This window comes from Triticum aestivum, chromosome 5B (assembly GCF_018294505.1).
Source record: "Triticum aestivum cultivar Chinese Spring chromosome 5B, IWGSC CS RefSeq v2.1, whole genome shotgun sequence".
Lineage (NCBI taxonomy): Eukaryota > Viridiplantae > Streptophyta > Magnoliopsida > Poales > Poaceae > Triticum > Triticum aestivum.
In genome coordinates this window covers 569,887,750-569,914,751 of record NC_057807.1, presented here as the reverse complement: position 1 = coordinate 569,914,751, position 27,002 = coordinate 569,887,750, and the positions used below count along the sequence as shown (strand labels likewise).

At 47.6% G+C, this 27,002-nt stretch overlaps 2 protein-coding genes across 2 annotated transcripts; one reads left to right on the top strand and one right to left on the bottom strand.

The window, feature by feature from the left end:
• Positions 1-10: 10 nt before the first annotated feature.
• On the bottom strand, positions 11-3,046 carry LOC123113279 (general transcription factor 3C polypeptide 3). Its single transcript, XM_044534480.1, has one exon. The coding sequence runs from the start codon at positions 2,930-2,932 to the stop codon at positions 209-211; it is 2,724 nt and encodes a 907-aa protein (XP_044390415.1). The 5' UTR covers positions 2,933-3,046; the 3' UTR covers positions 11-208.
• A 321-nt stretch (positions 3,047-3,367) lies between these two features.
• LOC123113278 (uncharacterized) lies at positions 3,368-11,404 on the top strand. The gene is made up of 10 exons (XM_044534479.1): positions 3,368-3,908; positions 5,608-5,872; positions 6,416-7,332; positions 7,468-7,891; positions 7,972-8,153; positions 9,027-9,183; positions 9,264-9,491; positions 9,587-9,937; positions 10,462-10,563; positions 10,667-11,404. The coding sequence occupies exons 1-10, from the start codon at positions 3,460-3,462 to the stop codon at positions 10,895-10,897; spliced, it is 3,306 nt and encodes a 1,101-aa protein (XP_044390414.1). The 5' UTR covers positions 3,368-3,459; the 3' UTR covers positions 10,898-11,404.
• Positions 11,405-27,002: the final 15,598 nt, after the last annotated feature.

The window sequence follows — 27,002 nt, the reverse complement described above, 5'->3', positions numbered from 1 at the left end:
CATGATCAAATTGGAAGAAACAGACATATTATCATTCCGAAACCAGTGTGACAAAACCTGGGAGGAGAACCATTTCAAAGTCTAGAATCTCTTTTGGACTCCACTATGAAAAATCGCCTGCCTTCACGATTATATGGAAATGCTGAGCAGCAGCAACCACATAGACAGGGCCAAGTACTTGTATATAGTATAGATAAACAACCAATTCCTAAATAGAACAGTAGGTCTTGAGGATCCTCCTCGCCAGATCAGTTGCTCCGCTTTCCTTGTAGATCAGATGCAGATTGAACGCAGCCTCTCTTCGGAGATCGCAGTAGCCAGGCCTGAAATCCTGGTGCTCCTGTAAATCCTCCTCGAATGGAAGCTTGGGTATGGGGTGATCTTCCACCTCCATGGCTAAAACCTTCTCGTAGTAGATGACCGCCAGGGTTTTGAGGCCGACATGGTGGTACGCCCGGGCGATGTTGTACAGGGCCTCCTGCCTGTTGCTGCCGATGCGCAGGCACTTGTAGAGGAACGCGAATGCCTGGACGATGCACTGGTTCTTGTTCTGAAGCCTGAAGCCCAGGGAGAGGTTGATCAAGGACGAACCAACGCAGAGATTGATTAGAGGATTCTCCGGGTCCAGCTTGTACGCCTCCAGATAATCCCGAACAGCGGACTGGTGTTGACTGATAGCAGTAAACCGATGCCCAGATATGATTTTAGGAGGCACACACTTGGGATCCCTTCTTGCCCGAAGAAGAAACTTAAAATGACCTTTCTCTTCTGTTCTTGATGTCACCTTGTAGTAGGAGTTCCATGCGGAGATGGATTGCGGGTGCTTGTGAACTACATAACGGACATAATCAAAGCCAGGGCTGGGATCTAGAGCTCTGTATGCTATTTCAGCGCCCAAGGACCGTAGTTCCTCCTTGATGTCATCAGAGAGGGGATCATTTCCAAGTCTAAGAGCATGATTGATAATTTGCAGCGCCTCAAAGTATCGCTGAAGCAGAGCCAGTGTTCGACAGAGATCTAACACAAGCTGATGGTTCTCCACATTTGTCAGCAGACCAGGAAGAGGAGGTTTCTGCTTTGCTCTACGTGTATCATCTCTTATTGTGTCTTCATTTGACTCTGCTGCCCTTTTTTCTAGCAATTTCCTTGCTCTGTTTGCCTTGACTAACTCTGCAGTCGATGCTATAGGCCTGCATCCTTGAAATACGCTGTCTTGACGTGCTTCCCCCAGCACTTTAGTTCTTTCCTGCAGAACATCATTTGTAAGCTTTCTATTCATCTTGACCTTTCTATTAGCATACTCGATATCCAGTGTCTCGAGAATGGGAAGAAAAATGGTTTCCACAAATTTCTCCATCATGCCTTTGTTGTAATAAAGTTTGGCAAGCTGCATTCTTACTTCCCCATCAAGCCACCAAGGTTTCTGATGATCTGGGATATCAGCGGACTGCAACTCTGTATTCTCAGGAGGAGAAAGCAGTTTGATAGCCTCATCACTCTTATTCTCATCGACTAGAAGAGAAGATAAGGTTATCCGTACATCGACATTGTCCTCCATCCCTTCTAAAGCTTTATAGAGGTAAGGAATAGCTTTTCCTTTGTCCCCCATGACCATGTAGCATCGAGCAGCTTCCACATACGAGCCACCATCATTATGAACAGCAACGTCTTCCATCATGGAGTAAAATTTTAGTGCATACTCATACTGCCCCAAACTTTGAAGAGTGCTAGCGACCTCCTTAACCATATCAGCATTCTCTTTTGAACGCCCCAGATGCACACTCTGAAGGAACACCTCAGCATGTTTCAGATCTCCAAGATAAGCATGGCAGATTACTGCTTTTGCTTGCAACCGTACTGGTAATTTGTGTCCGGATCCCAACACCAGTTGTGCCTTCTTGATCTGCCTAAGAGCTTCACCATGGGCATCATTTCTCAGACGAAGGGATATCAGTAAATCAAGAAGACCCCAGTCGATGTTTGAAGTTTGAGCATTGATAAAATCCTCCAACAAATCAATAGCCTTATCAATTTGACCAGAGTCTCTGTACATCTGCGCCGCCGCTCTACGGGCGACGGTGTTGGAGGGATGAATCCCGACAATCTGCTCGTATATCTCCGCGGCCTTGTGGCAGTCACCGAGGGTGCGATATATGTTCGCGCAATCAAACTTGAGCCCCACATCCTCCGGATCAGCCCTCATTGCCTTGATAACACAGTGCCTTGCCAGAGCAGCGTCTTCCTTCTTCAGAGCCAGGTCGATGAGCTTCTTCCACAGCGACACGTCCTTGGGCGAGACGTAGGCGGCCAGCATCACGAAGTTGATGGCCTTGTCGATCTCGCCATTCTCCTTGTAGATGCTGCCGAGCAGGTTGTACGAGTTGGGCAGGTTGGGCGCGATCCGGACGATCTCGTGCAGGATGGGGATGGCCTCCTTGAACCTGTTCTCGGTGAAGAGCAGGGTGGCGTCGCCCAGCTTCTTGATGACCTCGGGGCTGCACCGGCTCCTCCGCCCTCTCGCCCGCCCCTTCCTCTTGCCGTCCTTGGACCGCCGCCGCTTCTTCCGCCGGAGGCCGAACCCCTCCATCAGCTGGTCGAAGAGGTTCGCCGACTCCGCCTCGGAGAGCTCGCCCTGCTGCCTCCTCCGCTTCGAGGCCTCGTCCCCTTGCGGCGGCTCCTCGGCGGGGAGGGCCTTCCGCTTGCGCGACAGCGCCGCCAGGGCCTCGAAGTCCCGGATGCTGACGGTGGCCACGGCGCCGCCGGGCCCCCGCTCCGCCATCTCCACGCACTGCGCCGCGTCCGCCGCGTCGCCGAACTCGTACCCCTCCTCCTCATCCTCGTCGTACTCCTCCCCGTCCCCGTCCTCCTGCTCGTACGCCTCCTCCTCCGCCACCGCCGCCGCCGCCGCGCCTTCCTCCTCCGTCGCCGGCATCGCCGAAGCACGGGCCGAGGAAAGCGGCAGAAGGAGTCGCTCCTGCCGGCGGGAAGCGGAGTAGGGGAGGCCGGCGGCGAGAGCCGGAGCCTAGAGCGATGTGGATCAGCCAAAAATCTGGGACGGTGAGTGGGCCTCTTTCAAAGTGGGCCTTGAGCCCTTGAACGCACAGGCTCGGGTCCGACCCGACCGGGACCGCGACCGCGCCCGAGCCTGACCGCGACCCCGTCCGAGCCGCACCGGCTTCGTCTTCCCGGAGAGCGCGGGGTGACCGCGTGGCCGCCTTTCCATTTTACCCCTCGAGACAGAAACTAATCAGAACCCGGTCCAAATCTCAGCTTTAGGATAGCTTAACTTATACAATTCCCACCCCCGCTCTCCCTCTCTCTCTCTCCCCCCCCTCCCCCGTTCACACTCTCTCCCCGCCCCCTCCCCCGTTCACACTCTCTCCCCGCCCCCCGTACGAAACCCTAGGCCGCGGCGCGCCGCGCCGCCCCAAAAACCCCGCGGCCGACGGTGGCGCCCGCATGGACCCCGCCGCGCCGGACCCCGACGGCGGAGGCCTCCCGGCGCGCGGATCCGACGCCGCCGACGTCGCCGGCAACACATGGGACCTCGCCCCCTTCTCGCCGCCGCCCGCCGCGCTCCGCGGCGGCGAGCTCTACATCTACCGCAACGCCTACAACCTCGTCCCCCGCTCCATCGGCGAGTGCCGCGGGGGGCTCAGGGCGCTCAAGTTCTTCGGCAACGACGTCGAGGTGCTGCCCCCGGAGGCCGGGGACCTGGACGGGCTACAGAGCCTCCAGCTCAAGGTCTCCGCGCCCAGGGTCTCCGGGGCCGTGCTCCGCCGGATGCGGGCGCTCAGGGAGCTCGAGCTCTCCTTGGTGCCGCCCAGGCCCTCGGCCTGCTCCATACTCGTCGAGATCGCCAGCCTCAAGTGCCTCACCAAGCTCACCATCTGCCACTTCTCCATCAGGTATGCTGCACGACACCACTACTTCAATTGACAGCTGCCTGCCTGCTTGCCTACTGCTAATTTTGCTACAGTGGTTAATTTACTGTTCTCGTGTTTAATCAGCCAAATTGTATGTTCCATCTGTGATTTGCAGCGTAAGCTTGCTTTTTTGTGTGTTTTCTAGTGCCATATTATGTTTATTTCAGTAGCACGACCACCCTAGGAGAAATGGATGTGTATAAGAAACCTTTAGCAGACTAGCATCTAATTATAAATCTATGCTGGTTTGGTGCAACTTTTCCATGCCCACTGTCCAATAGCTTCTGGCAACCATGATGGCTTTGCCATGTGTTAAATCAGGTTGAATTGTTTGCTGTGGCTACTCTTAAGTTTTATAACCTGCACATTAGCTGCTACCATTATGCCTGCAATATTTGCTATGTCTCTGCAGTAGTTTATAGAGGTAATTGGTGTTTGTAGGAGCATTCAGTTTACCCACCTTACTTTAACTAGCTGTTCTGAATCATGTCCCTAGCTTGGCAATGCAGGGGCATTTGTCAACTTTGTTGCGCAGTTTGATTATAAATGGTTGTTGTAGCCAAGTTACTTTGTCTCAATATTGGAAATGTACTGATCTGATGGTTATTGCAGATGTTTAAAAGTTCAAATGCTTGGATGATGATTAAATGATTTTGTGGTTAAATTTTGTAGCAAAATTCTCAACTGGTAGCATATCAGTTGGGTGCTGAGTAGGGATAAATTGGCGAATCGCCCTATTAACTGAATTTATCGGTAGGTTTACTAGGGCCAAAATCTATATATCCTAGCCTACATAGCAACATGTTGTAGTAGAAGCAACCGTAGATTGCTACAAATGCCAAATGCACCACATCAGCACATACTAGATGTCGAGATACTACATAGGAGGGTAGCAGAGCGCATCAGCAGCAGCAGAAGTACATCACAGAGGAGAGAACTGAGTTTACTTGCTGCCTGGGGACACCATGGACAGGAGGAGCAGACGATGAAACAGCTCGGGAGGGAATGCTGGCTGCTCGGGGAGGGGACAGCGCTGGCGACTGCTTGGGGAGGATACGAAGCCGGTTGCTGCTCAGGGAGGGGACGGAGCCAACAGCCCGTCATGGGCTGCTCAGGGAGGGGACCAGGGATTGGCCGGCGCCGGCTGCTGCTCGGGTAGGGGGCGGAGCCGGCGGAAGCTGCTCAGGGATGGGACGGCTGCAGCAGCTGCTCCTCCACGAGTGGGAGAAGGGAGGGGGCTGTCTAACCTAATGCCCGCACAGCTGTGAAAGAAGGGAGGGAACGGGCCATTTTTGGGCCAAAAATTCCCTAGCAGTTAATCGGCCCAGACCGATAAATTGCCCCAACCAGTTAATGGCGTGAATAGGGCCTTTTTGTATCTGGAGATGTACGAGTAGCGATGAACTAACCGAGATGCCGATTAACTGGCTGATATTTGGAACAATGAGAAAAATGCCAATACTGATGTGGTATGTGGTATGCAGAAGTTGGATATTCTTGATCTAGGCTATTTGAAATAATTAATTGAATTTTATGTCGACTTTGGACAGTTGAACCAAATATAGGGAACTTGTATGGTGTTCCTGATGATGATTTCTATTTTATGCTATATTGACTTGTTTTTTTTCTCTTGTTCCCTGGAAAAAATGGTGGTTTCACATTCTTTTTTAAATATCTTTAGGTTCCTCCCCCCTGAGATTGGCTCCCTCAGGAAGCTCCAAGAACTTGATCTGTCTTTCAACAAGCTGAAGAACTTGCCTAACTGGATAACCGAGTTGCGGGCCCTGAAATTCCTCAAAGTGACTAATAATAAGTTGGTAGATTTACCATCAGGGATCTCTTCTTTGAGATGTCTTGAAAGCCTTGACTTATCGAACAATAGATTGACATCCCTTGGATCAGTTGAACTAGTCTCTATGCTTACACTGCAGTATCTTAATCTTCAGGTATGTTCTCATCAGAAGTATTGCTTTCCACCTGTTCCTAATTATTGCTATGTCTTGATCATGTTGACATAATTTACATTATCTTCAACAGTGTTGGTTCTGATCTTTGATGTGTTGTTTGTATTTGTTATGTGTGATTTTGGTGCTTGTTACATGGCATTCATTCACTTCTGGAACTAAACATTCAACATTTGTCCGGACCTGATTAACAATTATACTTGGAGAGAGATTAGTGTGTCAGTTTTGAGAAAAATGATTATAATGGAATCAACATGCGATTTTTCTAAATGTAATGAAAATTAGGGGAAGGAGGGTGTTGGCAAGCAGAACAATACTTGCATGGGGTGTGTTTGCCAGAAAGAGAAGTTGTGGAGGTGTTAATGTTAGCCATTTATTTTATTACTATCTTTTTTCACGAGATACTATATGGACTTACTCATCAATTCTATTGATGATTGTATTGTGGATGTTTTCTTATGTCTTCTATTTATGCTTAGAAATTCGAATATCAGATCCTGATAGTTTTCTTTTTCTATCTTCAAGTTTAATAGGATTTCCCATTCTTTTATGATACCCTCTTGGGTATGCTGTGACATGAGGGAAAATGGTGAAATTCCTTTGAAGAGTGACAGGCTACAACGTCTAGGTATCGCAAGCATAAAAAGTTCAGCAGAACCTAGACCTGCAAGTCATGCTTGCAATGGCGTGCTCTCATGCTCACCCACAGATATTTCCCCAAATTTAAAAGCTCATTCCGCACAGAAAATGAAGAAGGGCTGGAAGCGACGGGATTGCCTGCAACAGCAGGCTCGCCAGGAGCGTTTGGAGTCCAGCAGGAGCAGGCTTTGTGAAAATGACATTGATGAAATGGCTGTGAACATGACCGAAGATGATATGGAAAACAGGCCAGTGATGAAAGACATTGTTGAAGAAAGTTCAGCACAGGATTTGAAAGAAACAAGTTCTATATCTGAAGACCTATCTTGCATAATCGATTATGACTCAGATGGGCTTATAAAAGATAGTGGCATGATGCTTCAGGACCAATATGACGATGGAAAAACTGGAATAAATATGAGAAGTTGTCATGACAACAATTCTGGTATCAGCACCGATGCAGCTTGTCTGGGCAGTATTGAAAATGAACTTGAGGATACCGCTTCATCAACCCGCAATGCAGTTGAAGTTGCTGAAGAGAACACTTCAGAGGCATCTAAGCTTACACTGAAATCTAAAAGGCATCCTGATATGGACTATAATCCCAAACCCAGCAAATGCCCGAGACCAATTGATGAATCCTCGAAGTTATCCTATAAGTACAGTGTGGAATCATTTTGCAGCATAGATGACCATTTACCGGATGGATTTTATGATGCGGGACGAGATATGCCATTCATGCCATTAGAGGAGTACGAACGGAGTCTCGGACTGTATGCGCGTGAAGTTATTCTTTTGGACAGGTTAGTGCACATTCCTATCCATTGTTTGGTAAATTTGCATTTTTATATATGCTGTATGCTCTTTCTGATTGGTCTATTTGAGAGCATAGGATATGTTTGCAATCTGCCTAACTTTTTCTGCTTCTTTATCTTAAGAGAACAAGATGAAGAATTGGACACAATTGCTTCTTCAGCACAACTGTTATTATCCAGTTTGAAGAGGCCAAGTTATTCTGAAACTGATGAAGATGCAGGTCAGGACTTGCTAAGGGCATCAGTTCTTGCTTTGTTTGTCTCTGACTGTTTTGGAGGTTGTGATCGAAGTGCTTCTCTGAGGAGAACACGGGGAGCTATTGTTAGCTTGAGGAAGGAGCAACCGTTCATTTGTACTTGTGCTGCTGGTAGCATGTGTGATAGCAATGAAGCATCAAAACAAGCCAGTACTCCTCCTGGGCACTTCAATTTTACTGGTCTCTGTGATAAATCAATACACATCATCAAGGAAAGGAATAATTCAGGCATTGTACCAATAGGGGCATTGCAGTTTGGTGTTTGTAGGCACCGAGCTGTCCTGATGAAGGTACCTTGTCGTTCTGTTATCCGACTTATGTTTTATGTTTATCGGTTGAGACTTTGACATGGCTACCTTATCTATTGCAGTATTTGTGTGACCGGGCGGATCCTCCAGTTCCTTGTGAGCTTGTGAGGGGGCATCTTGACTACACGCCTCATGCTTGGAATGTTGTCCCTGTTAGACAAGGGAATATCTTGGTAAGGATGATTGTTGATGCGTGTTACCCCACGAACATAAAGGAAGAGACAGATCCAGAGTACTTCTGCAGGTGAGTGCCTTGTGATCGTATAGGGAAAAATACTGACTCCACTTTACCTTGGAAATTTATGGTAGCAACTAACTTCCACTATGCTGGTTCTGTCATATTGTCATTATATTGTTACTGCTGTTTCAGTGTTATGTCAATTTTGTGATCAGGTCAAAACATGGCCTACACAAATGCCATATGTAGTTTATACTGTATCGATGTGCTATGTACTACCTCCATCGTGGTTTACTAGTCCTCCTCATACTTTGGGTTAAAGTTTGATCATATATTTGACTAACAAAATGTTAATGCATGTCCGCAAAAAATATATTTTTGGATTCGTATTTGGATGTAGTTTCCAAGGACATTATTTTTGCTATATATAACTTATATTTTATTAGTTAAAATCATGGTCAAAGTATGACCCAAAATATGAGGGGGATTAGTAAACCAGGACGGAGGTAGTAATCTACTAGCTTATTATGACTTAAATTGCAAAAGGTCAGTAATATTGTAATCGTATCTGTAATATGAGAACTGATAATGCCAATGCCTTATGTGTGCGATCGCAAAATTGGATATTGTGAAATATTGTACAATATGTAGCTGTCAGCCTGTCAGGATATGCTAGTACATTGTGTCTAATCACCCTATATTGGTATGGTATGGTATGGTATGTCTTTCATTTCAGCTATTGCTTTGTTCTTGCATACTCTTTTGCTTGTTATTTTGTTTGCCTGATATTAGGGCGCTTTATCTGTGATCTAGTATTTAAACTTTAATCATGCTGCTTCATGGAGGTGTTGACAACAAAAGTACATGCTATATGCTTATTCAGTGATTCTTCCTGACTACAAAATTATTTTGTTACTAATTATGTGCACTTGGTTTTAGGTATGTTCCGCTCAGTCGACTGCATGTTGCGCTTGACGATGAAGGCTATACGCCTCGGTCTTCCTTCCCTTCAGTCTCACTATGCAAAGAAATTGAAGCTACAGCTTCCAGTGCTGTCTACCACTGCAAAATTGGTTCAGTCGATGCAGCAGCAAAGGTTTATTTGTTTTCCTTCTAAATTTCTTTGGTGCCTTTACTATGTTTCATGTATTTACTTGGTGTTGGTTTCAAATGCAGATACGGTACCTAGATACCCGGCGTGCTTCTAATGATGAAGTAAAAAAATTTGAATACAAGCTTCTTGGGGAAGTAAGAATGATGAATGCTCTAAGGAAGCACAGATCCATAGTGGACATATATGGTCATCAACTTTCTTCTAAATGGGTTCAAGATGATAGTGATAAGGAGTACAGGATAATGCAGTCTGTAATTTTAATGGAATATGTGAAAGGAGGTTCACTGAAGGTAAATTCGTTCGTTCATCTTTATGACCCTTGTATTCGTTGAAGTCTTGTTTAGATGTTCTCAGTGATAACTTGACCTTCTATTTTCAAATTTAGGGCTATTTGACAAAATTACTAAAAGAGGGCAAGAAACATGTACCTGTGGACCTGGCATTTTACATTGCTCGAGAAGTTGCTTGTGCCTTGTTGGAGATGCACAGGAAGCTAGTTATTCACCGGGACATAAAAAGCGAGAATGTTTTGGTTGATCTGGATTCGAAGAGGAGTCATGGGACACCAGTAGTCAAACTCTCTGATTTTGACAGATCCATTCCTGTGCATTCTCTATCCCATACATGCTGTATAGCTCACCATGGCACATATCCACCAAATGTTTGTGTTGGGACACCTTGTTGGATGGCCCCAGAGGTTCTTCAGGCCATGCATGAGAAAACCCAGTATGGACTGGTAAGTATTCATTTGAACATTGCGCTGTCCTCTTTTTTTCCTCAACTCTTGTTGAATAGCTCTGAACAGTAGCTGAGGAAACCATTAGGTATTTGTGTTCCATACAGTATGTACTGCGGAGTAGCTCAGCTATGTTTCTGATTGAAAATTACAATATTTGGTAGTTATTATCATGGTGTATTAGTGGAACACTTATTTTTCTTAATTGCTTGCATTAGCTAATCTTAAACATTTATACTTGTGTGTGGTAATGTGCATTGCCATGTATCCTGTGTGCTGATTGTTACTCTGCTTGCTGACTATCCTGTGTACTGTAATGTGCATTGTCATGTTATTGGTTAGTGTAAAGCCACTTGGATTTCAGTATATTATTAAGATCCACTTGAAAATTGATAAACTATGTTAATATCAGCAAATAAGCCCCTAGCTACCTACCGGATTATGCTAATCAGATGTAGTTCTATCTCCAACCAACACCCCAAAATAAAGCGGTATTGATGCTGTTAAATATGGCTTTGATGCAGGAAGTGGATATCTGGTCATATGGATGTTTTATATTCGAGATGCTTACACTTCATATACCCTACGAGGGACTACCAGATTCAGAAATATATGATCTCATAAAGGTAAGACCTCTACATCAGAAGTTGGCTCCTGTATATTTTGTATTTGCTTGTTGTTTCGGGTAACCATATACGAAGTAACATCTTATGAATTGTATGTCATCAGAGGAAGAAACAAAGGCCAAGGCTAACTAAAGAATTAGAAGCGTTCTGGACAGTGGACGAGCCAATTACGAGGCTAAAGTTGGGGATCACATCTGATGCTCATGCAGAGAAACTGAGATTTCTAATTGATCTATTCTACGAGTGCACCAGAGGAACCGCATCTAGGCGCCCCAAGGCCGAGCAAATTTACAATTCGCTTTGCTCCTTGCCCACATGCTATGACCTGAGCTGAACCTGTGGATCCTGAACGAGAAAGCTGATGGTGAGGCAGTCTCGCTGCCAGATTGGCCTAGGCCAGGACAGGTTAAACCGAGCTGTTATAGCAGGTCGCTGGATCTGGCCAGCTTCGACTGCCTCGGGGTTCGAACCGGAACACTCCGCATCTCACTGATGTTGGTCTTCGGGTGGTGGCGGAAAAAGTCAAACCAAGGCGAGTGGTGACTTTGGCCGCTGAAGCTCCTCCTGGGTCAGTTTTGCAGCAGCGCTGCATCCTGGCTCACCTGTTGTAGCAGTCTCCATCCTGGTCGTGTGTGTATGTGTATGTCATGTAATTTTTTTCTTCATAGTAATTTCCAATTTTCCATAACTTATATTATTCAGTTGAGTCTAAGTTATCAATCAATTTAGGTCAAGGCTCCATTTTTATGTATCTGTGTACGTACGATTATTGGTCCAGTGGTGATCATGTAACCTTAGAATGCTGAGTTGTGTAACAAACGGGAACGGAACTTTTTTTTTAGAGGCTGTGTGTTATGATTTCCCTGCCAACAGTTGTATTGCTAGTCGTCGGCAAAAACGTTGCAGGCGCTGTGGCTGTGCAAAGTCAAGATTTTCATGTATATTAGATTGGATGCAAAGTCTCGTACGTAGATGGAATGGCACTTTCTCTCTTTAATGCAGATCTCGCAGGCTAAATCTTGGAAAGTGCGCTAGCACGCATCGAGGATGCCGAAGTCAACCAGACATTTCAAACAACGAAGGCTGCTATTACTACCTCCGTCCTGGTTTATAGGTCCTCTTTATAGTTTGTGCCAAATTTTGACTAAAGATTTAACTAACAAAATATTAATGCATGTCAAGAAAAATTATCTCATTGAATTCGTATTTGAACATAGTTTTCAAAAATATAATGTTTGGTGACATGCGCAAACATTTTATTAGTTTAATCTATGGTCAAAATTTGGCACAGAATACAATGGGGACCAATAAACCCGGACGGAGGTAGTACCTGTTTCGGGTGGACAAGTGCCATGATCACAAGCCGACAAGTGTTTGTCCGAACTGTTACCCGTAGTAACAGTAGAATTCTCGCCTGCAGGCCGCAACACCTATGAGCTGAAATGTACTCCAGCAGAGCATCATCGACTCTACTCGCTGCCACTGATTTTGACCGGTAAGTTAACGGCACGCCATTGACCAGATGCAGCGGTGCGCTGCGATGGCCCTAATAGCTGGCGCGTGCATGCACGTCTGCCTAGCTTGCTCCTCACAAAAATGAAAACCAAATGTACTATTTTTTTTTGAGGGGACCAAATGTACTATTATTATATGTGGTGTGCGTCTGATTTTGGCTTCTCGAGGGCGGAGGTGTCTGCGGGTTAAGACAAGATCGGGGGCGGCGCTTTGTTTTAACTATAATCCCTGTCCGGGGGGACCAGGCCCAGCTCCCTCCATCCGCGGCGCGCCACGACAAGGCCGTGCATGTGAGGCCTTCTGACTTTGCGCCGATTGGGCGCACGACTGGCAGTCCAGTCCAGCTGCATCGGCGATCGGCAGGCGTTCCCGTCCGTCTCGGATCCGCTCCGCTCCGCCGGGAGTCAGCGACAATGCCGCGCGGAAGCACGAGCCCAATCTTGACCGGCCGGACCCGGACGCCCCCCATGTGATCCCTCCATCAATCTTGTATGTAGCGTCGTCTATATAAGCATGCACGGGGGCATCGATATCCTCCATGGATTCGAAGCTAGCTAGGGTGGGTGGTAGTTCGAGTGCCCAAGAGAAAGCGTGAAGCTGCCAGCATGATCTAACTCTTGAAGCTGGCCGCGTGGTGCTGGTTAGATCGTGCTGTGACAGTTTCACTCTTTCCCTGTTGGGCACATGACAGAGAGCGACACCGCAAGTGCGTGCGCAGGCTGTGGACATCGACGCAGCACCAAAATAAGGTAAGCACATTCATCCATCCATCCATGTCTTCTCTTCTCTCCTTCCACCGTCCCGCTCCCGCTCCCGCCATATAATTCGCCCTCCCCAAGTTGTCAATTGCCTTGTCTCGTAGGTCGATTCAAGCCAGAGGGATTCGTTCATTTCAATGTCGATGCTATCTAGTACTCCCTCTGTAAAGAAATAGTGATATAAATGCTCTTATATTTCTTTACAGATGGAGTAACAGCTAGTCTGAGATGTTTCAGACATTCGTCATGCTTGGAATCAGCCTTCATCCTCACAAACGGCATCACTGCTCCTTCTTCGTACTACAGCTTCTCCAGGTCCAGGCGCGTGGCTCTATAAGCTCTTGGTTAGTCACTGCTTCAAGCCAAATAGTCCACGATACTTCGTCCATTGAGCTTCATATATGTAAAGACCTTGAAAGCAAAGTAATATGAGAAAAGTATATGCTTTGTCCATGTTCTTATCAATTAGCACGGCTTTGATCCCTCAACTTCAAAACCAAAAATGTCACATCTCGAACGTTTTGTTCCGGACAAGTTTCGTCCCTCCAATTTGAAGCGGTGTCTATGTTGACCAGTCTTGCTCACATGGCAATATTCTCTCTCTTATTCATCTATCTCTTCTTTTTTCATCGTCCTATCTCCGGTGGAAAATCTTCTCCAACACTTGGCGCGCGCATGCACTTTCGACACCTCATCCTCGGGCGACGAGCACCAGCTAGAAGCAGTGCATGTCGCTCAAGGAAGTTATGGTAGCGTTTTAATGAATTTAGCGACTCGCTACTGAGAAAAGGCTTATAGGTTGACTCAGTTTAGTTGTGGGTACACAATGTCGCCGGCTACTGCTATGCAGACAGCAGTGGAGGCATAAATTGACCACACGCCACTTATAAACTTTGATGAATTTATCTGTGGGATAAAAGCAGGAGTGCGGGCAAAAATGGCCGAATAATCAGTTAATGTATGAAAAATAGCAAACCAACTAAAAAAAAGTGGCCAAATGTTTGAGCATGACACTTTGGATGGTGTGTACCACACATAGAAAAATATTGAAGTCGAAATGATGTAGAAAAATCAGTTAATGACGTAGATGAGCACATTCAGTGGCAAACCTCAGTAAATGCAGTTGCCAGGTCTTTAGTTGTGGTGGGTGTTGTGTCGTGTCCGTCACCGCTCGACCTGCGTCGACAACATTTAGATTCCCCCAAAACATCTTAAAACCAAATTCTCCCCCCACTAAAATCGCATCGTTGCCCTCCTCGCCGCCGCGGCTGTCCGCCGTCGCGTCGGCCTTCCCTGGCCCTGACGCCATGGCCTCATCCTCCAACACCGGAGGCCTCACCTCGCTACCGCCGGCGCCACTCCCGCTTCCTCCGCCTCCTCGCGCTTCAGTGGCTTCAATCTCCAGGTCAACAGAATACCAACCGCTATTTAAGACGGTGTGGCAGCATATGGGTGGTCAGGGAGGTTTTTACCAAACATGGGTGGCATCATAGTCTCTGGATCGGTCCATCACCTCCTACGTAGGCATAGTGCCGGTCCTATATGACTCTATTGTTGCCCATATGTCGTCTTTTTCATCGTCAGTTTGTTAATGTTTGACTGCATGCATCTTAGTTACACAGAGGTGAGGTGTTGCTCGTCATGCTTTGTATCCGTTTGATTCTGCTCTCTCCGTTCCTAAATGTAAGTCTTTTCAGAGATTCCAATATGGACTACACGCAGATGTATATAGACGTATTTTAGAGTGCGGATTCATTCATTTTGCTGCTCCGTATGTAGTTCATATTGAAATCTCTAAAAAAGGCCTTATATTTAGGAACGGAGGGAGTATATTCTTTAATAGAAGGGTCTGTCTAGGGGACACATCTAGATGTGATGTTACATAGTCATGTCAAATCTAAGCTGATGTCCATTATGTTTGTGGTCTATTTTTTTGTTCTAGTTTTTCTTTTTGTTTCTTGTTGCTGCATTATATATTTGTGGGAGCTTAGATGTGACATTCTTAAAAAACATCCAAATGTGAATTAGACAAACTGTTAATAGAAATGCACTTCATTGAGAAAAAAAACCTGGAATCAAATTACCGGCTCCTTTTGAATTGCTTGTTTTTTCGAAGTTTCATGGTTTCTTTCAGAGTACAATCACCACAGAAAGGTCAAAGATGAACGTGTTCAAAACTTCACGAACCTATCACCTCTCCTCGGCTTGATCCCGCCGACCGTGCGCCTCCGGGGGCGTCGACGTCAGCGTTTGGTCCGATGATGACCAACGGCAGATCGATCGATGGAGCAACGGCAGGTCTGGTCTCTAGTCTCTCTTATCTGCGTGTTCACCTAGGAGTCTGAGTTGATGATACCTAATCCAACTCGGAACACGGCAATTATAAGTCGCAACGAAGCAATCTACCCTGAAATCACAACTCGATCGACTTCAAGGTTCAAGTTGCCGCCGTCGCGTCGCGTCGCGTCGGTCGATCGACAACCATTAGCGATGGGACAACGTCGGCGGCTGCTGGAGCCTGATGACGGCGCCGGCGGCGAGATCCCTAGCGAGTTGCTGCAGGAGATCCTGGTGAAGCTGCCGACGAAGGACGTCGCCCGGTCCCGCTGCGTCTCTAGGCTGTGGCGCGGCGTCGTCAGCGACCCCTCCTTCCGCAGCCTCCACGCCGCCACCCACGTCGCGCCCGCGGCGGAGGTCCTGCTCGTCTCCGAGACGCGCGAGCCTGACGAGGCCAGCTTCTTCCTCACGTCCTCCGGCAAGGCCAGGGCCATGCGCTCCGTCGCCATCCCCAGCGGCTACGGCCTCACCAACGTCTGCAACGGCCTCCTCTGCTTCGTCCACCGCCACAATGCCGACGCGCCGGCGGTGGTGTGCAACCCCGTCACCGGCGAGAAGCTGGCGCTCCCGGAGGCGCCTCCGCTCGCCGCCGAGGGCAAGACGCAGCACCTCTTCGCCCTGGGGTTCACTCCGCCCACCAACGAGTACAAGCTGTTCAGGCTCTCGTCCACGGTCGTCGACGTGTACACCCTGGGCGACGCCGGAGGTTGGCGCCGGCACACGGACCTCTCGCTGCCGCATCCAACCAAGATCACGGCCTGGGCGCCACGGCTGATCGGCGGCAAGCTGTACCTGCTCACGACCGGCTGGAACCGAGTACTGGTGGTCGACGTGGCTACGGAGACGTGCCGAGCGCACCGTCTCCCGGCGCAGATGATCATCGCCTATGATGAGCGTATACCGCGGGTGGGCGCCTTCGAGCTGGACGGCCGGCTGTGCTTCGCGCTGCACACCGACAGCACGCCCACAGCCCTCCAGTTTTGGGTCATGTCGCCGCCGGAGGACGGGAAGCAGCTGCGGTGGGATCGGCACTGCTGCTTTGAGATCAACGAGGCTAACAACCACTTGGGGCCTTGGAGCGCATGGGTCGACGGTGGCGAGATGCTCTGCTACATGCACGGCGACACTCTGCACATGTATGGCACGAGAGGACGCTCGCCGCCGCCAATTCTCGGCGACGTTCAAGGGTTGCAGTGGGATCAGCGGATCCACATCTCGGAGTTCCCATTATGGTGGGAAACCTCGAAATGTCAATGGAACTTCCACGGGGGCTACCGTCCCACCCTTCTCTCGCCTCTCGTCTTTGCATTGCCACCTTCCCAAGACGATGTGCAAAAGAAAGAAAGCAAAGCAATATAACCAAATGTTCCTTCGCCGTGTACCCTCGACGCCGGGGGTGATGCACCGCAGCTCACGTCGAAGGAAACCTGTCCGGAAACGCGGTACGCAGGCAATCCGGCCGGCGTTTTTGATGACCCGAAACCCCACACGCCCGGGAGAGACCCCGTCATGACGCGCGGCGGCTATGGGCTGCCCTAGATCGGCCTGACCGCCCCTAGGGCCTTGAGGTTCGCCGCCCTACAACAAGAAGAACAGACGAAGAACGAGGAAGAAAAAGAACTAGGGTTAAGGAGAAAAGATAAAAGATAAAGAGTGATAGATGATTTGATCGATTGTGTGTTGTTCAATCGGCCGTCACCCCTTAGGTATATAAGAGGCGGCTGGACTTCCCGTGCAAGGAAAAAGCTTGTATTCACGTCCAAAACCCTAATCAAATTTGGATTGGTTTTGTCTGAACTTTCCAAAACTGTTCGGTTTAAACTGGCTGCACCTTGCGGGTCTTTTTTCTGGTGGTAAACGATCTCGGATGGAAACGAGCCCAAAAGCAATCTTGACCGTTTCGACGACGAACAACTTTCATGTTGAACATTTTTTATCAGAGGTCATCTTGAGGGTCAAATCGGTCGCGCAAAACAGGCTATTCCCTCGCGCTACCCATCAGACATGCATTTGATGGGGCGCGCAACATCTCGCCTCGTGACAGGGCTGCACCCCGATTGCTCTAACTTTTGCATACGAACTCGGATCTGGACGATTTTTATATCAAAATTGATCATTTCGACGAGACGAAAACAATCTGTGTAGATCATTTTTCCATTTGAGGTCGTCTTGGGGCTTAGTCGTCCAAACTGTACTCTGAATATAAGATTTTAGTATTTTGAGCATACTTTCGGCCTTCGAGATGAAATCGTACGGTGATGACCCAAACTTCAAAGATGTTCATATCAACAATATGGAACTCTTTCATGTAGATCACTTCTTCATTTGAGGCCATCTTAAATAAGTTCTTGACAGTGCCAAAATCTGGTGTCAACACATGCCCTCTGTTTTTCGACAAAGCTTGTGTGCAAAAAATAACTTGCACATAGCTTGATCTAAGGATGATGTCAACACTCCATCGGCCATTTTGCATATTCTTAGGACGATAAGTTTATATCGGCCATTGCTTGTGTGAATATTTTGATGCAAGCTTGGGTGAAACTTTCCCAACTTCATTAATCCGACTATAAAGTTTCATAGGTATGCATGTCAAGACCATCAATCAACCATATTGTCCACCCTTCTGCTAGGATCTTACAGATAATCAACAACTTTCTCGAATCCTTACTTTGCCTGCACAAAAGTTTCATTAGTGGCCGAGTTGGTGAGCTCCAATTCGGCCTTACCTATATTGGCAAGAATAAGCATCGACTATTGATAGACGTGCAATACACCATGACTAACATGGTAGCCGTATGTTTGCTATGCCAACCCTCTCCAATTTTCGTGCCTAGATATATGATCAATTTTAAAGGAACCCAAGGTAAATTTTGCATCTAGACATACCCCAAGATAAATTATAAGTGATTCATCAAAACATTGATAACCCTTGAATATTTGTTGCACTATTCATAACGAATCACCGAAAGACTCAATATGTTTAGCACATATGGCAAAAGTTCCAAAACGAATAACATTGCATATTCGGCTTTGATTATTGTGCAAGAAATATTTTAAGAGGCATGAGGCTTCACAGAACAACACTATATGGAGATATATAAACAACACCAACACTGTGGCCATTGTTATGAATTCAACTATCAAAACGTAATCTCCATAGTACTTGTCTCGCTCTCCAATCGAACTAAGGACGATGTTAGAATACTACACCAGCCATACTTTGACATATTCTTAGGGCGATAGATAAATATTGGGCGTTAACATAAGGTCCATGTAAACTTCATCCACCAAAGCATGTACAGCCGAAATAAACAAATGAAACAACAAATCAAGTATTTCGGCCCTCTGGATCAGTAACAACTTATAACTAATCAAATATATAGTGATTTGGTAATACCCTTTCATGATATAAGAAATTATATTACATCCACGGATAAAAAAAAGCCCATGGAACGTAACCATTCATACCTGGGGATGAATTCCATGGCAAAGACATCGATGGCATGTTTGACGAATATGGTGAAGGAAATATGCCCTAGAAGTAATAATAAAGTTATTATTTATTTCCTTAATTCATGATAAAGGTTTATTATTCATGCTAAAATTGTATTAACTGGAAACTTAGTACATGTGTGAATACATAGACAAACAGAGTGTCACTAGTATGCCTCTACTTGACTAGCTCGTTGAATCAAAGATGGTTATGTTTCCAAGCCATAGACATGAGTTGTCATTTGATTAACGGGGTCACATCATTGGAGAATGATGTGATTGACTTGGCCCATTCCGTTAGCTTGGTACTTGATCGTTTAGTATATTGCTATTGCTCTCTTCATGACTGTGACACTCCAAAATTTTTGTGGTTTTTGTTTAAAAAAAACCTTTTTGGTTTTGGGCTTTTATTTGGTTTTGATCCTTTCTTGATTTTACCATACCTCTTATGGTAAAATTCCCCCCAAACCCCTCCTTCCACTTTGTATCAACCCAAACATTCTGTCCCAACTAATAAAATCCATTTTTGGATTTTATCTCATTTGTTTCTTTTCCAAAAACAATTCTGTCCTTTATTTTGAGCCTAGGTCATTTGCAAAGCAAGTACCTTAATGCCTTTGATTTTTGGTCTCAACTCAACTCCCCTGGATAGTCCTTAGCACCCACAACCTAGAACCATCATGATCCACTCTTCTTCCTTTCAAAATTTTCAAAATTCAACCTCTGCAAGTTTGAACCAGATTTGTCAAATTTGGTGAAATTCATATCTCCACTTCTCCAAAAATTCCACCAAAATTCAGGCAAACTCTAGTTGCAATGAGAGACCACTCCACCAAAAACCAGCTCAAGGAAAAATCCTCACATGCCAAAATCATTCTGTCGAACACCTGGCATGCACTGTTACTGTTCATATTCAGTAAAATTCAGATTTCTGTGTCGTTTCTTCGTCAGAGTTTCAGTCACATGTAAACTGTGCACTTGGCACGTTGCTCACAGCCCCTCCTCCTTGTTCGGAGGTCCACACGCGCGCTTGGCTCGTTCCTGGCGTCGGTGGCGCCCTGGCCCGCTTGCGCCGGCGTGTCCCGCGGCGGCAGAACCACCGTAACGGCCGACAGGGGGACACACTGCGGCATAACGCCGTTCGGCACCGCCCAAACCTCCTGAGAGCTCCGCGTGGCCATCTCCTTGCCAGCGCACGCATGCAGCACTGTCGCCGTGGCCTGGCACGCGCAGAGCGCGTTCTCTGCTGCCGACGTGCCGTGCGGCCGTTCCGTCGAGGACAGGCCGTAACCACCCCTTCCTTGCTGAGTTGGACACTGGAATGGCACCAGTGCTTCGTCTAGTCGATGCTCAAGCCCCTATTCCAACCGTCCAGCCACAGCGCCGCCGTAATCGCTCGCCGTACTTTTCCGTTCACGGCGACCGCCTCGGGCCGGCTATAAATAGCACCCCCAAGCTTGCTCTCGCCCCCGCACAACTCCACCACCTCACCAGACCCCGCTTAGCCACTGGAAGAGCTTTGAGGGGCCCTTCTTCCTCAACTCCGGCCACCACCGTCCGCCTCAGGCTCCGGCAACGTTCTCTTCGGTGAGAACTCCTCCGCCGCCCTACTCTCGCCCGTAGCCTCGTACCACCTCTAGGAGTCTAACCCCCACTCCAATTTGATCCTAGCAGCTCTCTCCGACGAGGCCCACGACCACCCGAACCGCCGTCCGCCGGAGCAAGGGCCACCGTCGACACAACACTCGCCGGCGACCACCACCACCACCCACAGACGCGGAAGGACGTGCTGATCACAGAGGTACCCCCCGATCACCCAGCTCCGCCGTGGATCGCCGTCGGCGACCACCGCATCTCTCGGGCGCCGTCGCGCCCTGTTTCCCTTGTTTGAATTTTCAAACCTGACGGGTGGAGCCCGCCTGTCAGCCTCTCAGCCTTTTCTTTTAAACAAACCGTTTTCTGGTTTTTTCTGCTGAATCCCCAGGGAGTTTTCTGTTTCATTACAGAAAGGTCCCTGGATCAAAACCCTTATATCTTTTAAACAGAAAAGTATTTTTGGTTGATTCTTTTTCTGTTCTTCTTAAAATTTTGTCTAGTTTTTTATCAGATTTATTTCAAAATTATTTGGTATTCTTTTTGTGCACCTCGCGGTATTTACGTTACGTGCGTATTTTTCTTATACCGTAGATTCCGGAGGAAGTGACGGAGCCGCAAACTTCACCCAGTTAGACTCCGACTACTCCGAACCAGGCAAGCATGTTTGAACTCTTGATATGATGAAGTGTTTGTTGCATGTTTGCATCTTAGGAGTTTCATGGCATGTTTATGAACATTTCTTTAAATGTTATATTTCAAGCACAAGTGGAAAGTAAGTTTCGGAAAGCCATATGTTGTTGGATACATATTGGCATGGCCATGAGATGGCATGAGGATGGGTAAGATGGCAGTGTTGTGACATGCCAGTCTTATGCCAGTCCATTTGACATCAGTGTCATCGTGAATCAAATCACATTCCCATTCATTTCCATTCCTGTACTGCCACATGTTTTCCGCAAGGAATATGGTTTAGTAAGTTGCAACCGTTTTCCTGGTACACACCAAGTAGAGAGGCCGGGATGAGGGTTCCATGGCCCTGGATTAAAGCCCGTCATCCGGTCAGGGGGCATGGGTGTTTCCGGTTGGGACCGAGAGGGGGGCACCCCTTAGAGCGCGCGTATAGAAATTTGATCCCATGCTATTCGAGGTTGTGACCTCCCCGTCTCAAAGTTTTTCTTGGACGTTGTCTAGGGTGATTCCTGGCATCGTGAGGTAGAATGGGTGTGTATTGGTTAAATGTGTTTCTACCGAAATACCGTAAACGGAACTAGTCCTTCGTGACTATGGAAATCCGTTGGCTGTGGTGAGTCAGTACAAACTCTGCAGAGTCACAAATCCTTTAAATCATCTTGTACTTGTCCAAGTACTGTGTTCATCTTATCTTGTCAGATATCAGTCTCAGTGACAAAACTCCGGAGGAATACATGTGTGAAAAATCCGGTTAAAAGTTTATTCTTGTGGATGGACTAATCTTGTTATTTACATTTGTTATAAGCCATGTCTGTGATGTCGCTTAGACGTCCGACGGTGGCATACTTGTTATTTACATTTGTTATAAGCCCTGTCTGTGATGTCGCTCAGACGTCCGACGGTGGCATACTTGTTATTTACATTGTGGCATTTCTTTTCAAAGCCCTTTTTGTGATGTTGCTCAAACGTCCGACTGTGGCATTTATTTTATAAGCCCTTTCTGTGATGTCGCTCAGACGTCCGACCATGGCATTTCTTTTCCAAGCCCTTTCTGTGATGTCGCTCAGATGTCCGACTGTGGCATTTCTTTTCAAAGCCCTTTCTGTGATGTCGCTCAGACGTCCGACTGTGGCATTTCTTTTATAAGCCCTTTATGTGGTGTCGCTTAGACGCCCGACTGCGGCATGAATTTTATTTGTTTACCTTTCGAGGCGTCGCTCCAGACACCCGATCGGTCTCAGTTATTTGTTTCACTTGAAAAATCTTTATTTTGGGATGAGCATCATTATCTTTTGCTCATGACGCATTCATGCATGCATTTGTTATATCTTTTGTCCGAACTGTCTTGCGAGTACTTTCAAAGTACTCACCTGGCTTGTTGATTTGGCCAGATGTTGATGAAGGCGATCTCATGGATGAAGAGTTCAATAGCGAGTCCGACGCCTAGAGGAGTCCCAGTTAGTCCCGTGCGATCCTGTTTTGGTCATTGTATCATACCCGCTTCCGCCACCCCAGAATAAATTCATCGAGCCTCACTTCGACGCTCGATGAGCTGCCAGTTAGGAGTCAAGTTATCCACCACCACTTTTATCTCGAGCTAGTAGCATGCCACCACACCCTGTGTCATAACCGCCCTTATGTAAGATATTGGCGAGTTTGTAATAATTTGTTGAGCAGCCTCAACTCAACCCTGTAATATATTTATGCTACTGGTCCTCTGTTTATCAAGTATTTGTCTACCAGTGAGGATAATTTTTCCTATACTGGGAACTAAAGATTGATTTTCTCAATAAGCTTTTTATTGAAAAACCGGTCGTGACAGACTTGGTACCAGAGCCAGGCTGACTGTAGGAAGCCACTAGGTGTGATCGCTAATTGGTTATTAGCATGATAGCGTTTATTCATGTTTTTACGAATGTAGTCATTTTTCTGACAGTTAGCATAAAATTTATGATCTGATCATTCAGAATTTTTGCCTACTTTTGTAGATGGCCGGCGACGAATGTGAGTCACAGATGTTCGCCAACGTGCCTGAGGGGTTCGTTAAGCTCCTCTCCTTCATCGTTCAGGTCGCGATGGGGCCATCCGTGCGCCTAGTCTTCACACTCTATCCACACAAGATCAACGCCAGTCTGACCATGCACCAGGCCGTGGTGCAATTCAGGGGAGGGCGTGCTGAGATGCGCCGCTTCCGATTCTTGGGGAGAGCCATGCCTACAGAGATACATGCTATGCAGATGGCTGCTCGTGAGGCAATATCTCGTCTTCGGGATGTCCTTCCTCGTATGAAGACCCGTCGCTACCGCTATCTTCCATGCCACGTGCCTTACACCTGTCACTACTCATTCTCTTGCCCCAGAGGAGAGTGAGACGAGGCATTTGAGATGCTTGTCGAGTACCTCCGAGCCCTGGAGGTAGCCTTCGACAGCATGGTGGACGACCTCATAGCTGCACGCATGGACTCAGTCCATGGCTGTGCTGCCAACAGGAGGGAACTCCTACACACCGCTCCACCGCTGACTTTTATCTCATCCTCAGCTTCTCATTCACCTACCATTCTCGCCACTGCTCGTCATCTGCCTACCACTGAGGAATTCAACCAGGCTATTGCACCCACTCCCGTTCACGCTGCACCACTCATTGCACCCACTCCCGTTCGCGCTGTACCACTCATTGCACCCACTCCCATGAGTGCTACTCCACCTATTCCGCCCACTCATATTCAGGTTACTCCACCTATGGCACCTGTTCCATTAGCTCAGCGCAGCGTTCCTCGTCTGGAACCTATTAGCGAGGAGGAGGTTGATTCCCCAGCGTCACTGCGTCTCACCCTCGGCAGGCCAAGGGAGATCCTCACCATCTCCGACTGAGTTCGTGTAGACGCCATGCGATGTGCCGACTTGTGTGATATGTGTATATGTACATAGGTTGTGAGAAGTAGCCTGTTTGCGCATCATGTAGGATATGGAGAAGTGCACTAGTTTCAATAACATGTCAAGATTATGTACGCATATCCTGAGTGATGTAATGTATAATTATGCCTGCGTATAAGATATGTAATAGTCCTTCTCCGCGCGCAATCGTGTATTTTAAAAAAAAATCCTGGAGTTTTTTGTGTGTTTTATTGACCTTTGCAAACTCTCTTTCTTGTCTTACGAGTTTCACAAAATATATCCCCAGAGTGAAAGATGTCTCGTCCGTGGACGCGTTCTATGCCGAATCAGCCCGAAGAAAATTATGGCACACCACCAAACCACAATTTTACTCAGGGGCAGATAAGTCAACAGGACAGTGAAACAACATTTACCCAAGTGTGTCGTCTGTATGAATAGAGTCAGCAACAACACCAGGAAATGATGAACCAATTCATCAATATGGGAAATAACCGTGGTCAGTATCAGCAGCAATCCAAGTTATCTGAGTTACAGAAAATGCGTCCCCCAACATTTTCTCATACTGACAAGCCTCTTGAGGCCGAAGACTGGCTTCGAGACATGGAGAGAAAATTAATTATTGCACAGTGTTCAGACCGTGAAGAAGTATTGTATGCACCACATTATCTCACAGGAGCAGCTACATCATGGTGGGAAAACTTCCTGCACATGCACCCCAACGAAAATGAAATCACCTGGGAAGATTTCAAGGAAGGTTTTCGTGGGGCACACATTCCTAAAAGTGTGATGAAAATCAAGAAGAGAGAATTTGATGATCTCAAGCAAAGGACCATGACAGTGTCAGAATACAACAGCCAATTCACTCTGCTGTCTCGCTACGCAAATGAAGAGCGCATGACCGAGAGCAAGAAGATGGAAAAATTCTTGGAAGGCTTGGCACCCGCGCTTAAATGCTGTCACACCCTAGCTAGTCATGCATCAGAGTGTGTGCATCATGTTTAAAATTCCATTTAATTTTGAAATGGGGATTTGTGAAACCCTCAGAATCATTTTTGAAAATGACCCAAATAAAAACTTCTCCAAAAGGGTCCAAGAAAATGCTCATGTGGCTCTCTGAAAATATTGGACAGAGATAAAAATCAAATCAATATTTTTAAGAGCTCATAGGTATTTATTTTGGGCATTTGGATTTAATGCATAAATATTTGCATTGGAAATATATTAATTATATATATTAATATATGTCCAAATATTATGCCATTTATAAAGGAGCTCTGGAATAATATATCTAGCTCCTGCAAAAATTGGCATAAGGTAAATAAATGATTTAATATTTTATTTAAATCAAAACAAATGTCAGAAATTAGAAAACAGAAATAAATAAAAGAGGGAAACCTTACCTGGGCCTCTTACCTGGCGCCTCCGGCCCAGCCAGCTGGCCGGCCCAGCCAGCAGGCGGCCCAGCCCGCCTCCCTCCTCTGTCGCCTTCGTCCTCGACAGAGGGAGGGGAGTGTGCCCGGCGCGCGCGCGCCACCGCGCCACGCCACCAGCTCGCCTGCCTGCCTGCCCTTCCCCCCTCGTCTGGATGGCCTGGAACGACGCCACGCCCTCCCCTGCTCTCTCTCACTCTCCCCGGTTCTTCCTCTCCTCTCCCTCGCTCTCTCTCTCCCGTGTCCGAACGCACCCGTCGCCGCCGTTCGCCATAGCCGCCGCTACCGGCCTCCCCTCGCCTCCCCGACACGCTCCCCAGCTCCGCCCCGACCCCCTCTTCCTCCCCACCAAGCCAAGCCCCTCGGGAAGCTCTGCATCGCCTCCACGCCATCGTCTTCGTCCTCGGGCTCCGACCACCATCGCCGTTGATTCGCCGTCTCCAGCGCGTCCCCGAGCCCGCTTCGACGCCCACTGCAACCGCGGTGAGCTCCGCCACCGTTTCCCCCTCTTTTCCCCCTCGTTCCCTCACCGTAGCCTCCTCCCCACCACGGCCGAACCTCCGCCGTCGCCGAGCTCGCCGTCGACGCAGCTCCGGTGACCATTTGGTCACGGGCGTGCACCCGTTGTGCTTGCCGCGACCCGTAGAGCCCCTCCAGCGCCTCAACTCCCTCGCTTGCGAGCAGCAGCGCCGATCCCGACCACACCCGAACTCCGGCCGCCGCTCACGAGCTCGCCGTCGTCGGTACCGGCCACCTCAGGCACGGCCAGCACCACCGTTCGACGCGCGGGAGCAAGGGCTCTCCAACGAGCCCAAGCACGGCCTCGCCCGTGCCCTGTAGCGCGTTTCCGTATCGCGCCACCGTCTCGGGCCTCGCCGGCGTCATGTCGCCGGTGGGTTTGACCTGTTTGACCTGGGGTTTGACCCCCCCAGGGTCACTGACGCGTGGGCCCCGTCGGCCAGGTGGTCAGCTTAGTGCTAATCACTGTTAGTCAACCCCCCTGACACTGACCAGTGGGCCCCAGCGCCACTAATTCCTAATTAGGATTAAATTAACCCTGTTAACCCCCCTGTCACTGACGTGTGGACCCCACACGTCAGGTTTGACCCCAGCCAGCCGCAGTTGACCACTGACGTCATGCTGACGTCATGCTGGCGCAATATATATATTTCTGGATTTAATTTAAATCAGGAAATTCCAGAATATTATTTAAACTTCAAAAATTCATAACTTTTATTCTGTAACTCCAAATCAGACAAATTATATATGAAAAATGATCAGAAAAATCCAATCTATCCATCTGTACTATTTTCATGCATGATCAAACAAGTTAAATTGATGTTTTAACAGAACAAGGAAAAGCACCTTAAAGGGCCATGTTTGAGTTTGAAATTTGAATCTTTGATTCAAATTGGTTCAAACCCTTCTGGTTTTAGTTGCATTAGCCCAACACACTCATATTGCCATGTTTCATGCATGCATCATATTGTTGCACATTGTTTGGTGATGGTTGTGTATCGGTGTCCTTTGCGACAGGTTCTGCCTCTGAGGAGTACCGTGATTACCCTAACGAAGAACCGTATCAGTGCATCGAACCATCAGGCAAGCAACCAACCATTTGATCATATCGATACAATCCCATGTTCTCGCTCCTGCTCTCTTTTACTGCATTAAGACAACGCGTTTCAAACTGCTGTGTGCTACGGTAGTTGAACCCATTTCCTCTG

What these genes read in the sequence shown, in the direction of transcription:
- LOC123113279 (XM_044534480.1), bottom strand. Translation starts at nt 2,932, where the DNA reads ATGCCGGCGACGGAGGAGGAAGGCGCGGCGGCGGCGGCGGTGGCGGAG.
- LOC123113278 (XM_044534479.1), top strand. Translation starts at nt 3,460, where the DNA reads ATGGACCCCGCCGCGCCGGACCCCGACGGCGGAGGCCTCCCGGCGCGC. An exon ending in TGCAGTATCTTAATCTTCAG is followed by an intron (nt 5,873 to 6,415) that starts GTATGTTCTCAT and finishes TCTATCTTCAAG; the next exon opens with TTTAATAGGATTTCCCATTC. An exon ending in ACCGAGCTGTCCTGATGAAG is followed by an intron (nt 7,892 to 7,971) that starts GTACCTTGTCGT and finishes TATCTATTGCAG; the next exon opens with TATTTGTGTGACCGGGCGGA.